Here is a 15846-nt window from a genome sequence, read left to right as displayed (position 1 = left end):
ATGACATCCTGTCTATCTTCCTGCCAAAATCTATCTGGTTTACCTAATTACTGAGAAAGAACTGAAAATGGAAAGAAAAAACTGGAACAATCAATAATTCTTTTATTAGAACTTAATTTAACATCTCTAAACAAACAAACTATCAAAATTCTGATGGAAAAAAAAAGCAAACACAATGTCAGGGGAAAAAGCAACGAGAAGAAACAGCAAATGCAGAGAATTTTTAAGGATCAAAATAATAAGAAAGAAAATGAGGAAGAATATTTATGAGTAAAAATGATTCATTTATGGCTTTCACACACAACCATAACAGAGTTACATTTACAGGTTAACCCCTGAGTTTGAAAAAAAAGAGTAAAATCTAAGATCAATAATAAAATGTTGGCAGTTTTCTAAACATTGATTGAAACTATTATATTAGATTGATTGCCATTTTCAAGTACATTTTAATATTAACAGAAGAAGCAAGAATGACAGGAACACACACACCTATACACACACACACACACACACAAAATTAGCCAACAATTATTTTTTAAATTGATATATCAGCATTATCTTTGAACAACATGATGATATAATTAACAGGAACCAAATAAAGCACAGTTCAACAATTCACAATTGCAATTAAAACAACCCATTATTAGTCTACGCAAAAAAGAAAAAAAAGGTAAAAGATGAAGAAAATGAATTTATAATGACATACGATATAGAACGTTCGCTTCTTTAGAATTTTGAAGAATTAAAAGTCAGCCTGTAAGTGGAAAAAAAGTGTGAGATGTTTGCAAGCTTCTCAGATACCATAAAACATTTCAAGAAAATTTTTAGTGAATGCTGAATGAAATCAGTCATTTGCAGACTTTTGCAGCACTCTATATGGTGGAAAATTTCATCTGAATTAAGTGGTAAAAAAAATAGACACTGTTAAATCATCCTGTTATGAATTTTTGTCATTTTGATATTGTGTAGAAATACAGATAAATGATCTGATTTTTTTAAAATCCCATATCATTTCTATGCAAGCCCATTAAATGTTCTTATGAGATCACATATTAACATTTTAAGCATTAAACCCACCCCACACTTAAGCTAATGTTAATTGTAATTTTACATACAATTTAGACTGACTGAATTGTACAGATTTGCGACTATGAGAATGTGTTTAAACTTAATATATTGAATTTATTTAACAATTTAATAAAAGCTGAACTCTGATCAGAAGATTTTGAATTTGCATATCTGATGCCTCACCTTGCACAATTTCAGTGCAAACATTTTATATGTGTTGTATACCTTCATACTTCAGTAAAAGTGAGCGCCTGTTTATGCCATCGGCTGTTTTGCAATGACAAGAAACACGGGAGATCATGTGAATTATATGAAATCGAAGACACAATTAGAAACAATATTAGCTTGTCCAAAATTCCCTCCTGGACTGCACCCCCTGCCTATAACACCTGGAACTTCCAGGAATTCTGGTCCTTGTAGTCCAGGCAATCAGCTGCACCAAAGTTGAGCTTCCAAGCTGTTTGGTCTTTATTGTAGTCCAGACAATCTATGGTGCTAAAACCGAGGGAAGCAGGGCCATAACCTTGTGAGACCTGTGACTGACCCAGAGCCATGGAAGAGGACGAGCCTATAGGGCTAAGGGGGCCACTCCCAGTGGCTGAGAGTGGTGCGTGCATTGGGGAGAGGTACGAGCTGCAATCTAGGCCGCTGAAATAGGACGAGGAGGTTGCGTAGGCCGGAGCATAGGCTGGAGTCTGAGCGTATGTCATTGCATATGCCGTTTTACTCGACACGCAGAGTGGATCAGCCAATGGCGAGACGGACGCTGGGCTCCAGATAGAGACACTCGCGTTAGCGTTTGTGCAGGTTGAACTCGGAGTGATGGCTGTAGGTGGGGCTGGAGGGGGCGGAGCCACTGGACTGTAGGATGCATTAGCAGTAGCGTTAGTATTAGCAGGGTCAGAGGTCGTCTCTCGGGCAGGGGATGTTTTCTTTTTCGGAGGCCGAGGTTTCGGCTGTCCGCTGCTCTGTTGCTGCTGCTGCCGACACTTAGCACGGCGGTTTTTGAACCAAACCTGTAAATTAAAAAAAAAAATTACATACAATTTTGTATTTTTAAATTAACATACAACATACAATTAACACCACCAATGTTTTAATTATTTTATCACCAAAAACTTTTCCAGTAACCCCACACCACATACCTGATATCAGAATTTTTTACTTTTGAAAAATGACACATTATACTTTATTAGGAAATCTTAAAGCTATAGATTTACCGCTGACTGAAAGCTCTGATACTGGAGACTCCTTCCATAAAACCTTTTTAAACTGTTTATTATCAGACATAGATTAGGTACGTACTGTGAATGAACTGTTGCTATAGAACAGCAAATGAATAGAAACCTGTGAATTGCAGCTACACTACTGTCAGAGTTGGTGTTCTTTAAATTCATTAATTAATTAATTAATCTACACCTCTGGACTAATCACAATCCAGAAAATTAAATTTTGCTCCTTAACCTGAACTCTCACCTGAACTCTGGACTCGGGCAGGTTGATTTTTAGCGCCACCTCCTCGCGCATGAAGATGTCGGGATAGCGCGTTTTAGCGAACAGCGCCTCGAGCACGTCGAGCTGCGCGCGCGTGAACGTGGTCCTCTCACGCCGCTGCTTCCGGGGTGTGTCTGCAAAGTAAATAAGTAAACAAATAAACAAACAAACAAAGAAAATAAATATTTATTTCAGTTCGGCTTTCATAACCACTGATAACCATTAATAAAATGCTTTATATTTCTTAAAAATCATTTGTACAAACTTGTGCAAAACTTCAAAGTTACAAGATAAAACATCTACGCTGATACAATAATCAATAATTAATAATAACATTAGCATTTTCCGTTCTAATATACAATGTCTGTGGTGCAAATGTCTGTGGTTAATCTCTGATTATTTCACGCTGATATCATGCAAAAGGCTTTTTTGCGTATTTTATTATTATATACTTTCCACCTGCTAGTAATTTGTAAGTGGAATAAACATTATAACTGCTTTATAAAGTCAGTGATTTATAATGTGGACACAAAGACAGTAGATCTGCCATGACTTGGGCCCTTATTATAGGCTACACATAAACAACCAACAAGCTTTAGAGCTTATCTAAGGGTTTGTTAAAGGTCCTATTTTAGAGAATTGATGAATTGTTCATTACTTTTATATAGATAAACAGAATATTTGAATACGTGTGCCGTCTGCAAACCTATACACGACAACGAATGAATTAACACTGTGTTATTGTTATGCTAGCTTTATTAAGTACTGATTATATGTATTAGTAATTGCATCAGCAGTATTAGTAGTAGTGTGATTAAAATGGCATTAAAACACCCATTTAACCTCATATCTTGAGTGTATGGACACAAACTGCGAGTTGTGTGTTATATGTTTGTTAAATCAATCAAAATAAGCAAACAAAAACGCGGAAATATGTTATCAAAAGTAACAGCAGATCTGTATGGATTTTCCACATGGAAGGGAAACAATTAAAAAAACGTAAATGTAAGAGTAAATTTTTTCATTCTTACAGCAAATCTTTTAAAGTCATTTCAAATTATTAATAATACATTGTTTTTATATTGTCTTTCTTTTCCTGCTTTTTTTTCAAGAAGTGCTATTGTTGTTGTCGTTCTTGATGATGAAGATGAAGAGTTACGTTTCTTACCGAATACAATAGACATAAATACCTGCCTTTTCCTTATACAAATGGAATACTGAAGTAAATGTTTGTAAACTAGATTAATTGTACATAATGTAATTTTTCAACACATTTACGCTGCTCTAGTGAAGTAAATCGATTTAAGCTAATTCTAGAATCTGCTAGAATGTATGAAGTCCAATTCCAATCCTGTCTCCCAAACAAGTATAAACACGTGCTACGTTCAGATGCCAAAAATCCTCTTATTGTTCATCTTGAAAACTAAATTTTGTTTTCATCAGATGCTTTAAAAAATAAAATAAATAAGAATAAGAATATAATGAAGAAGATGAAGAATCACCTTTCTGAAACTTCACAAGGCAACAAATAAAAAACTAAGTACTGTAAAAGACACTTCTGTATTTTGCATACTTTTTTCAGCTAAATACTTTGTATTATTATTATTATTATTAATTGATTGATTGGTTGATTGATTGATTGATTAATTAATTAATTAATTAATTGACTGATTGATTGACTTACTGTTTTGTAATTTCCATAATAATTTTTTTCCACAATAAATGTGTTCATGTGTGCATCAGGTTTTTTTGTGACAGGTTCTTTTTTTGATGCCACTAAGATCAAAATAAGATTTTGTGCTTGGAAATCATTACTCAGAAATAAAATAATATAAAAAAAGAACCACACTGTGAGTAAACAGGGGTACTAGACTGTGTGCACTATTTCTAGGTATGAAGCTGTAATAACTAGAACTTTCAAGTGTTTTATATTTCGATGGTCCCTGGACACCACTTTATGAACCGCGTCTTTAAGAACAACAAATTATGGCACCTCTGTAAAAAAAGCTTTTCTTTTTAAGAGATATGAAACAAATGAAAACCTCTTCTTCTTCTGTGACATACATTAGGGAATCATTAGAGTACATTAAACTTGTATTTGCAAAAGTAACAACGTACTCCTGGCCAACTGCTTTAAGTAGGCCTAAATTCCATAATAATAATAATAATAATAATAATAATAATAATAATAATAATAATAATATTTGACATAACATTGACTCGTGAAAATTTGTGAAGATCTTAATGTTGAAGGTCAAACTTTGGAAATATTGGATTATAATAACAATAAAAACAATAAATCAGTGCATTTTGGTGAATTAAGTTAAAAATCACTCACTCTGGTAGCCGACGGCGCTGTGGAGGAGGTCCATGCCCGGGCCGGACAGCGTTAACCCGTTCACTGCGTAATGAGGCTGCTTAATGTAGGACATCATGCCTGCACTGCCTTTAATCTCTCTCTCTCTCTCTCTCTCTCTCTCTCTTTCTCTCTCTCTCTCTCTCTCTCTCTCTCCCCCTCGTTAGCTCTGCTGTTCGCCTTTTTAAAGGGAAAAACAGTTTCAGTCCTCTAAGTAAAACCAATTCTATACTATCTCACAAAAACGCACGAGCTCTTTCTGTCTCTCTCTCGCTCACTCTCTTTCTGAGTGTTCGTCTTGTCTCTCTTTCTCTCCGTCTGTCTCGCTCTCGTGTGCGTGTATCTCTCTCTCTCTCTGTCAGTGACTGAGGCGTGTGTAACGTTTGGGACACAGCCGAGGACTGAGAGTACCAAGAAAGAGGAGGGCTAATTAGAAGACAAGGTGGAGAAAACCCCTCCCTCCTCAAGCTCTCTCTCTCTCTCTCTCTCTCTCGACCTTCCTGGTTTTTCTCCTTCCTCCTCAATCCTAGTAATGCAAATTGTATTAAAAAAAACCAACAAAAAAACAAAACAAAACGGAAATTCACTATTCACTTCAACAGAGACATGATTAGGTCACTTGTGTTAATAGGAATAATAATCAGAATCGATGTGTTTACCATGAATTATTTTATTATTAATAATTAAATTATGTGATATTGTATCGGCCTGATATATAATCTTTACAGCCTTGATTACAGACACTTTTACAAAACACAGAGGAATATATACAGGTTAATTATTTTATAGAACTCACCCATGATTTCAATTTACTATTATTATTATTATTATTATTATTATTAATAATAATAATAATAATAATATTTTAAACCGTACATATAGGCTATGTTTAAAATGGCCGACACCGAATATATATCTGTTTTTTGTGGATACACCATGTGTGTACTTGGTATTTTGTTAAAAACAGTGTCTAATATTATTTAATTTTAATACTCCAGTCGAAATGGCCGCTACAGCAAAACTAAAGCTTTGTCCTTTTAAATGGAAAACAGAGAAAATAAGTCAAATACGCAAATTTAATGTTGAAAAATTATGAGCACATGGGGTTAAAGAAGAAGTAGAAGGAGAAGTACATTTTTTCAGTTATTCCGACCTGAGCCATGTTAAAATTCATACGAATAAATTTGTGCAAAACGACATTAAAACACTTCATCTAATCTTCATGTTAAATGTTGAGGCTTTGTACTGAGCAGAAGGTTGCATGTGAGTTTAAATCCCAGCATCATTAAAGTGCCCCTGTTGTATCGCTGAGCAACATCTTTAACCCGCAACTGCTCAGTTCTAACTCGCTTTGGTCAGCCAGATGAATAGCTTAATGTTAAAATGTGCACAATAAATACTTGTATTCAAATCAAGACTGATTTATTAATGTATTTAAACAGTGAATAATGTTAAAGTAACAATCATGTAAATTGGGGGGGGGCTTCTTAGTAACAAACAGCACAAAATATTTAGTCAAATTCAAGAACAAAGAACACAACAAAATAGAAAAAGGAAAATCAGTGCATTGTGTTCAACCCGCAGAAAAAAAACTAAAACTCAATTATAGAGAAAAGAAAAACAAATCACATGCTACAATTATGTTTTTTAACAATTATTACAACGTTAAATAACGTAAAAAATGTTACATCATGTTATAATTGTTGTTATAATTGCGTGTCAGTGCAACAACTACATATGCATGTCTATCTATCTATCTATCTATCTATCTATCTATCTATCTATCTATCTATCTATCTATCTATCTATCTATCTATCTACTAATATTTATGTATTGCAAAATGCAGAAATAATTGGAATTTCGGAGTCGCGCGAGGCAGCAGAGGGGGGAGGATTAGGACACACACACACACACACACACACACACACAAATAATAATAATAATAATAATAATAATAATAATAATAATAATAATAATAATAATAAACAACAACAACAACAACAACAATAATAATAATTATTATAATCGTTATTAAAGGAATAAGGCAGTGTTGGGTTTTTGTACACGCAAACACGCACACCCACATACACATTTACAAATAAAACACTTTAAATCACTAAAATTATTTGTAAAAAGTATTTGAGTGTTCGTTTGTATTTTTAGTATTATAATAATAAGCAATAAACTGAAAAAGGGGTTCATAACGACCGATAACACTTTTTTTTAAAGAATTCTTTGATTTAGCAAGCCTTTTCTTCTTCTTCTTCTTCTTCTTCTTCTTCTTCTTCTTCTTCTTCTTTTCCTTAGTAGTAATAGTAGTAGTAGTACTAGCAGTGAATCTTCCCAAAAGGAGAAACTTGTGCAGTAAAGTGGAGTTGTGTCCCGGAGCTCTGCGAACTGAAGCGCGTGCAAAGCCGATTCTCTGCGCTTTGTTAACTGAATCGGATTTATTAGAAGTTTAAAATCCAAACTGCAATAAGGGGTTTATCTGAATCTACAAAGCCACTGTGGACATCTAAACACACACACACACACACACACAGCTCTCTGACACAGCCTCGTTCACGGTAAATTTTCACATTTAAAACTGAGAGTAAGGTCTTTTCTAAACATCTGCAGCATCTGTTCGCGTGCACAGGTGCGAGGGTTTTATTTTTTAACCTGAGGAATTTATCCTGACCCACCTGGTGGAGTTCACACAGGTAAGCTGAGCTTTCATCTCCTCACTGGACGTATCCAAATGCTGCCTTTAAAAAAAATAAAATTAAGAATATACAATATGATTTGTAATAAAAAATATGAATCAATCGACAAACAATAAATTAAAAATAAAAAAATTAAATTATATGTTGAGCAAATACCCCAAATAATATGTATATATTGGTAATGTAGGATGAATCCATCCAAATGCTGTTTCATGTGGAAAAGATTGTGCTGAAAAAAAGTGACACAGAAATGTCAAGTATTAAATAAAATCCCTACATGTAAAAAATTACACTTGCTTCTACTTGGAATAAACATTTTTTTATTAAAAAGAACATTTGAAATAACAGCTGACATGGTATAACTGAAATATCACACCGGGCCATTAACTCACAAAAAGAGAAATTTCTTTGCTTCCGGTCATTTTTTTTTCGTTTTGTTTCTTCAATCACGTGATCTTTGCTATTTCGTTCGCCAAATATCCTGAGAGCCTATTGAAGGGCATATTCTTCACAATTTACTAAAATCTAGAGTTTGCTTTAAAGGAAATGTTTAAAACACACTGCTTTGTCTGCTTGATCGATGGAAACACAAACAGCTTTTGTTTTTGCACTCAAAATGTCCTTTAGTCTTTGAACTGGAGAGCATTAGGACCCAGCAGAAATTGAAATTAAGGACACGGCCACCTCATAAGAGGCTTACTGTATCTAATCTGTACACACACGCACACACATACACACACAATCCTGCCACATTTGCATCCATAATAGCAGAATCTATCTATCTATCTATCTATCTATCTATCTATCTATCTATCTATCTATCTATCTAACACCTGTGTACATTCAAGTTTTTTGAGCAAATAATACATAAACTCAAAAAAGTCAAAAGTCAAAGTCAAAGAAGCTTTACTGTCACTTTAACCATATATAGCTGTTGCAGTACACAGTGAAATGAAACAACGTTCCTCCTAGACTCAAACAAATACAGGAGAAAAGCTTCAGTTACTGACCACTTCAAACAACAGAATGGGGGAAAATGTGATCCCAGTGACTTTAATCATAACAAGTTGTGTTTTTTTTTGTTTTTTGCAAATAAGCTTCTTTGAGTATGTCAGAAAAAAAAAACTGTGATTTTCACACACAACTGTCTCTCAAATTTACACAGAAATTTGGCCCAAAATCGAAAAACCCTACAATGAGTGTCAGATCGGTGAGTAAAAATGCCTTGTTGATGAGAGCGATCAGAGTTCAGACCTGTTTGAGTTGGCTGGAAGGCTTTGGTAACTAAAATAATCACTCTTTACAGATGGGGTGAGCAGAAAAGCATCTCAGAATGCACGTCAAACCTTGAGGTGTTGACAACCATGCCATGGCCTCTGTGATCACACTGTTTTTCCCATCTGATGTCTGATGTGAATATAAAATGAAGCTCTAGACCTATATCTTCATGATGTTATGCACTGAATATGTATTCCTATTCATGTGGCCAGATAGATAGACAGACAGACAGACAGACAGACAGACAGACAGACAGACAGATAGCTAGCTAGCTAGATAGATAGATAGATAGATAGATAGATAGATAGATAGATAGATAGATAGATAGATAGATAGATACATACATACATGAATAGACCTATGGCATTTGTTAGATGCTCACAAGTCACACAAACACACACACACACACACAGAGTTCAGCCGATTTATCATAATGTGCTTTATCTGAAAAGTAAGTATCTTAACATGGGATAAAGAGAGGAAACGGCAGTTTGGACTCAGATTGACAGTGGAGAACAGGATGGACACAAAACAAGTTGTTAGATAGAGAGAGGGAATGGTAGGAAGAGAGAGATGGGGGAAAAGAGAGGAGTGTAAGATTTGAGACACAGATAAACTGTTTCATATAAGGGCCTGTAAGCGGAGCAGTGTGGAATGACTTACACTTTCAGATTATATATATCTGGAATATGGACAGATCATTGACAGATGGATGGAGTGGAAAGAAACAGAAGTAAAAGGAAGTGTCTGGAGGAGGACAGAAATGCATAAACAGGTATGTGGAGAACCTAGGAAGAATCTGTGTGAGGAAGTGAACAAATCAGAGAAGGAAGAGGGTCATTTGAAGGGGTTGGGCTTACTGCGATACATTATTGTGTGTGTGCTTCTGTAGAGCTCCACTTTCACTAATAAGTGATGAATATTACCATTGTGACGATGCATTTAGTTTGTCATGCACAATTTCTTCTCACTAAATAGAGTACAGTAACCCAAATTTATCCATCCATCCATTTTCTATACCCGCTTTATTCCTAATTATGGTCACGGGGATCTGTACACCCTGGACAGGTCACCAGACCATCACAGGGCCAAACATATAGACTCCTATGAGCAGTTTAGAATTACCAATCAACCTAATGTACATGTTTTTGGACTGTGAGAGGAAACCGGAGTATCCATGCAGGCAAGGGGAGAACATGCAAACTCTACACAGAAAGTTCGAACCTGGGATTCAAACCCAGTACCTGTCTTGCTGTGAGGTAACAGCCCTAAGCCACCATGCTGCCCCCAAATCTATTCAGTAATTCAGTATTTAAAAAGCAACCTTTACTGACTATCAATGTATTTTCTATTTTTGATTTAATTTTTCCACTTAAGAAGAGTAATAAGAAGAGTTGATGTGATGAAATACACTCTTTGCACATGCTATAAGTGTAAAAGTAGTAAAGTAAACATAGTAAACATTTGAATCTCAGGCAGCAGAACAAGTAGCTGTCATTATTCTAAAGTTTGTGATTGCTGTTCTTTAGAAACTGGCTGATGAGGGTGAATATTCTAGAACAATGATCAAACACATTTTCTGAACCTTTAGCTGTTTATAAAATTGTGTGCTTTCTAGAGATAATTCTAAAACAGATTTTTGAAAAAAACTAAAACAAACTTAAACATGCTTAAAGGGCAGCATGGTGGCTTAGTGGTTCGCAATGTTGCCTCACAGCAAGAAGGTCTTGGGTTTGAATCCTGGGTTTGAACAGGCAGGGGCCTTTCTTTTCTGGGCCCTGTGATGGACTGGTGACCTTTCCAGGGTGTTCCCCCTGCCTTTCACCCAATGTGTTCTGGGATAGGCTCCAGCAGATCCCCGTGACCCTAATTAGGAATAAAGCGGGTATAGAAAATGGATGATTCAGTTTTTCAAATTTTTTTTTTTCAAATTTGCAGTCATCAAAAATTTTAGGTCTGACTCAAGAGTTGTAAAATTTTCAGCTTAAATTTTCAGCTTAAAGTTGAAAATAGAATGTTAAGTCTCAGACAAAGAGAAATTGACTGATTAGAATTTTTCCTCACAGAAAATAAATCTATATAAAGCGTTAAAATTCACTCCCACTCATTATAGAATTTGCATAGAATTCAGTACTGTTGTTAATCTTATACTGTGTTTTTTCATACTAATGTATTATAAAAAATGTCAAATTCCATATCTGTAACATTTTAAGACGAATGTTTATCAAAAAGAAAAGAATCGATTGTGCTGCACTTTTGGATTTTTTTAGCAATCATTTCTTTCTCTATTGTTATTTATTTAATTTTAATTAAAAATGTTTTTGTTTTTCTATTTGAAAATCTATTTTGTATAAAGATCAGTTTCAACACACACACACACACACACAGCCCATCCCTGATGGATTGAAGCAGACAGATTGATAATCCCTGGCAGACGACAGCAGGTGGATGTCTGAGTGGGTCAGCATATCAGCATCAACTCTGTGCGCGTGTGTGTGTGTGTGTAGATTAAGAAGGTTAACACCTGTTGTGTCCAGACCTGTCCCCTCTCTTTCTCCCATATATGCGCCTGTGCTCTCCATTATGGTTTTATTTCTTTTAAAACCACCACAGTTTACAAACAATTGATTTTTTTTAAAAAAACAATAATGTAAATTTTTTATCCATTAATTTTTACATTTAATGACTTGTAGCACCTGCAGATCCTGTTCTCACTTACATTAAATCAGCTATAAACAGTTATTCCCTCACCAACCTTTCTCTTTTTTATTCTCTTGAAGATAATATAAAACAAAAAGTACATGTCCCTGTTACTATAGAAACGATAAGGTATAAGGATAAGCATATTCGTATAAACCTGCACTACTGTCAGAGCTGCTGTAATAGAACATAAACACCTTCTGACCAATCAGAATCCAGAATTCAGAATCAAATGTTTGAGAGAATGAACAATGCTAAAGATAGATAGATCGATAGATAGATAGATAGATAGATAGACAGACAGACAGGTAGGTAAATAGATAGATAGATAGATAGATAGATAGATAGATAGATAGATAGATAGATAGATAGATAGATAGATAGATAGACAGACAGACAGACAGGTAGGTAAATAGATAGATAGATAGATAGATAGATAGATAGATAGATAGATAGATAGATAGATAGATAGATAGATAGATAGACAGACAGACAGGTAGGTAAATAGATAGATAGATAGATAGATAGATAGATAGATAGATAGATAGATAGATAGATAGATAGATAGATAGATAGATAGATAGATAGACAGACAGACAGGTAGGTAAATAGATAGATAGATAGATAGATAGATAGATAGATAGATAGATAGATAGATAGATAGATAGATAGATAGATAGATAGATAGATAGATAGATAGATAGATAGATAGATAGATAGATAGATAGATAGATAGATAGATAGATAGATAGATAGATAGATAGATAGATAGACAGACAGACAGACAGGTAGGTAAATAGATAGATAGATAGATAGATAGATAGATAGATAGATAGATAGATAGATAGATAGATAGATAGAGTTTTCTAACTATAAATAATTTAGGTTTCAGCTAGATAGTAAGGTTGTTAATCCCTCACACACACACACACACTTTTAAGCATGTCACAAGCTAGACCCCGATTTCATGACCCCCGTAACCAGCGCTCCCCAAACTTGTTCTTATCCACACACACACACACACACACACACACACACACACACACGCTTGAATGCCATGTGTTCAATAATGTAGCACAAAATGACTGCATGCCTCATTACACATATCAGCTTTGTTTTGTGCTTGGCTGTATAGGTCTGTGTCTGTGTGTGGTGGATGTGTGTGGAGGGTGAATGCTTGGTGGAGTGCTGGCTAGGGGGTCGTGAGTTCATATGGGGGGTCGGGGTCTAGATCGTGGCACGTGCTTGAATGCGTGTGTTTGCGTGCGTGTGTGTGTGTGTGTGTCCATATGGCATCAAGCAAAGAGAGGGCACAGTAATGAGGGAAGTGGTACAGAAGCCTTAGCTGAATAATCCTCCTCTGCACTTAGCCACGTGCCCCCCCCACCAAAAAAAGCACAATAATGTTTGGCTAAATGTAGTAACACAGATAATACAAAATAATACTTTAACACCATTGTCATTAGCAAATAAATGCATTATATATTGTACAATGCTATAATAATAATAATAATAATAATAATAATAATAATAATAATAATAATAATTGTTGTTTTTTTGGTGTTTTATTTATTTCAGTAATAAAAACAGCAGTTAAAGTTGTAGTCTGTGTCTATACTGTATATGCAAATGCTAAAAACCTAAAAATAAACATATTTATAGTTCTAACACATATTTTATAAAAAAAAAGAATAAAAAAGAAAGGGTCTCTTTATGCCCTTATATAAATATGATTGCCCAGTATATTTACCCCCACTTTACCCCAAACCCTAATGAGCATGCCAGGCCAATAGATGCCTCAGAAATAACATTAAGAGCATTGCATTTTGTGGTAGAGATGGTGAAATGTGGAAAGCAATCTTCAGTACATAAATAACAAATCCAAAAACAAAACAACAGATCAGAAAGCAAAATAAAAAATCCAAAAGCAAAATAACAAATCTGAAAACAAAATAATAAATCCAAAAATGAATGAATACATCTGAAAACAAAATAATAATTTAAAAAATGAATTAATAAATCTGAAAACAAAATAATAATTCCAAAAATTAAATAACAAATCTGAAAACAAAATAATAAATCCAAAAATGAATGAATACATCTGAAAACAAAATAATAATTTAAAAAATGAATTAATAAATCTGAAAACAAAATAATAATTCCAAAAATTAAATAACAAATCTGAAAACAAAATAAGAAATAAAAAAATTAAATAAAAAATCCAAAAACAAATTAATAAATCTGAAAACAAAATAATAAATCCAAAAACAAATTAATAAACCTGAAAACAAAATAATAAATCCAAAAATTAAATACGAAATGTGAAAACAAAATAATAAATCCCAAACCAAAATAACAAATCTGAAAGCACCACGACAGTTCAGATAAAAATGGGAAAGGTTGAAATGGTTTTGAATGGAATTCTTAACGCTGATTGGAAGAGACATCTGTCACTGTTTATTTATGATTTAAAACGTTTAGATCGTATACTAAATGAATATTTCAGCTTGATTGATGAGAAGTTGAGAAGCTGATGAGCAGGTTTCAGATCATCCGTGTCTCATAAATTTAGGAACAAACTGGAGATGGACACCTCTACCATGAGGTTAAAGAAAATAAATGCTAATGTTAAAAAACTTGTTAGACCTAACTCCTGAGCAGTTCAACAGGTTAGCACTTAACCTTTAGCTTTTGTAGTAAACTAGCTAACATTTTAACTAAATACCATTATAGGTATTATAGGTATAGGTATAGGTATTGAACTTGATTGCACTCTTGCCCCCCCCACTCACACACACACACACACACAATGGTCCTCTGAAGCATAATTGGCGGTGTAATCTTGTGGAATGTGTCTAATTAGCACACACTGGTGAACAAGCTCTTACCCAACCATACAATGGAGCTCTGTTACACACACACACACACACACACACACACACACACACACTGCACAGGCATCATGTGCTATGAAAAAAACACACACATTTTCTTTTAGTTCAATTCATTACACACACACACACACACACACACACAGCTCAATAATCATACTAGCATAAAATTATGTTTAAACTAGCATTATAATAAACCAGCCCAACATTTAAACTAGCATTACAGCAAACAGGTTAACACGCTAACATTTAATCTATACACCATTATAGATTATAGCTTGTTAACTCTTATGCTAGTCAGTTAAATATTAGCTTGTTTACTCTAATGCTAATTCTTTTAAATGTTACCTTGTTTACTAAATTTTTTTAGCCTTTTTAGCCATTTCATTGAAAAAGATGTACATTTGGGTGTCAGAATTGTTTGTAAACATGAAGTGATGGATGTGGTGTGTGTGTGTGTGTGTATGTGTGTGTGAAGTGCTATATGTGTGTGCATCTGATGCATTGTGTGCATGTGCGATCATGGCACAGGGGATTATGTGTGTGTGTGTGTGTTATTAAGATTGACAGAGGGCTGTGTATTAGGAGCTGGGTGGCAGATTTCTCCAGCCTGTTTTAGACACACTAATCTGGTTTTATCAAGCAACAGTGTGTCAGCAATGGTACAGCCACACACACACACACACACACACACACACACACAGTCCAAAGTATTTAGAAATTTATAATATGAATGATTACATTGCTTAAACATTGCATGCGACAAACACACACACACACACGCACACACACACACACACTCACACACAAAAGAGTTTATTCCTAAGTTTTCTCATATCTTTGCTGCCATAGCAACAACCAATAGTTCAAACAGTGACATCATTACTGACATCAGATACATTATCTTTATATCTAACATTAAACATGAATGTGGTAATGATAATTATTAGGTGTATAAAATCAATATTTTTAGAAACTGGCTGAAACAAAAAGACACAGTCTAGGTCTGATTTAATTCTTTTAATTCTATAATTTCATCTTTAACCAGCAGAATTTTTTTATTCATAAAGTCTAACACTTGCCCTTCAGTTGGACTCATTTAAGAGAGTGAACTCTGAACTGAATAGGTTTAAGTAATCAGTTACCATGACAACAAGCACCAGGATAACAAGAACAGGAATTAATGCCCATATAAGGAAATAGTCTTTATTATTATTATTATTATTATTATTATTATTATTATTATTATTATTATGGAGTTCTCTTCCCTTTATAGTGAAGTTATTCTTTAGAAAATAATAAAGTTTCACTGTTGTAATTTTCCCTTGATAATTTTCACAAACAAACAAACAA

At 34.2% G+C, this 15846-nt stretch overlaps 1 protein-coding gene across 1 annotated transcript; it reads right to left on the bottom strand.

Moving 5' to 3' along the window:
• Positions 1–1448: 1448 nt before the first annotated feature.
• otx5 (orthodenticle homolog 5) lies at positions 1449–4997 on the bottom strand. The gene is made up of 3 exons (XM_058414144.1): positions 4901–4997; positions 2545–2696; positions 1449–2084 (listed from the first exon to the last, which is right to left on the bottom strand). The coding sequence occupies exons 1-3, from the start codon at positions 4995–4997 to the stop codon at positions 1449–1451; spliced, it is 885 nt and encodes a 294-aa protein (XP_058270127.1).
• Positions 4998–15846: the final 10849 nt, after the last annotated feature.

The sequence above is a fragment of the Hemibagrus wyckioides genome, linkage group LG17 (assembly GCF_019097595.1).
Source record: "Hemibagrus wyckioides isolate EC202008001 linkage group LG17, SWU_Hwy_1.0, whole genome shotgun sequence".
In the NCBI taxonomy this organism is placed as follows: Eukaryota; Metazoa; Chordata; class Actinopteri; order Siluriformes; family Bagridae; genus Hemibagrus; species Hemibagrus wyckioides.
Note: the sequence above shows the minus strand (reverse complement) of the source record. Positions and strands in the feature narration are given on the sequence as shown.

Bases quoted from the DNA above. Each gene is read 5' to 3' on its own strand.
- otx5 (XM_058414144.1), bottom strand. From the start codon at position 4,997: ATGATGTCCTACATTAAGCAGCCTCATTACGCAGTGAACGGGTTAACG. The intron at 2,697-4,900 runs GTGAGTGATTTT...TTTACTTTGCAG, and splicing joins CAGCGCCGTCGGCTACCAGA to ACACACCCCGGAAGCAGCGG. The intron at 2,085-2,544 runs GTGAGAGTTCAG...TTTAATTTACAG, and splicing joins TGCCCGAGTCCAGAGTTCAG to GTTTGGTTCAAAAACCGCCG.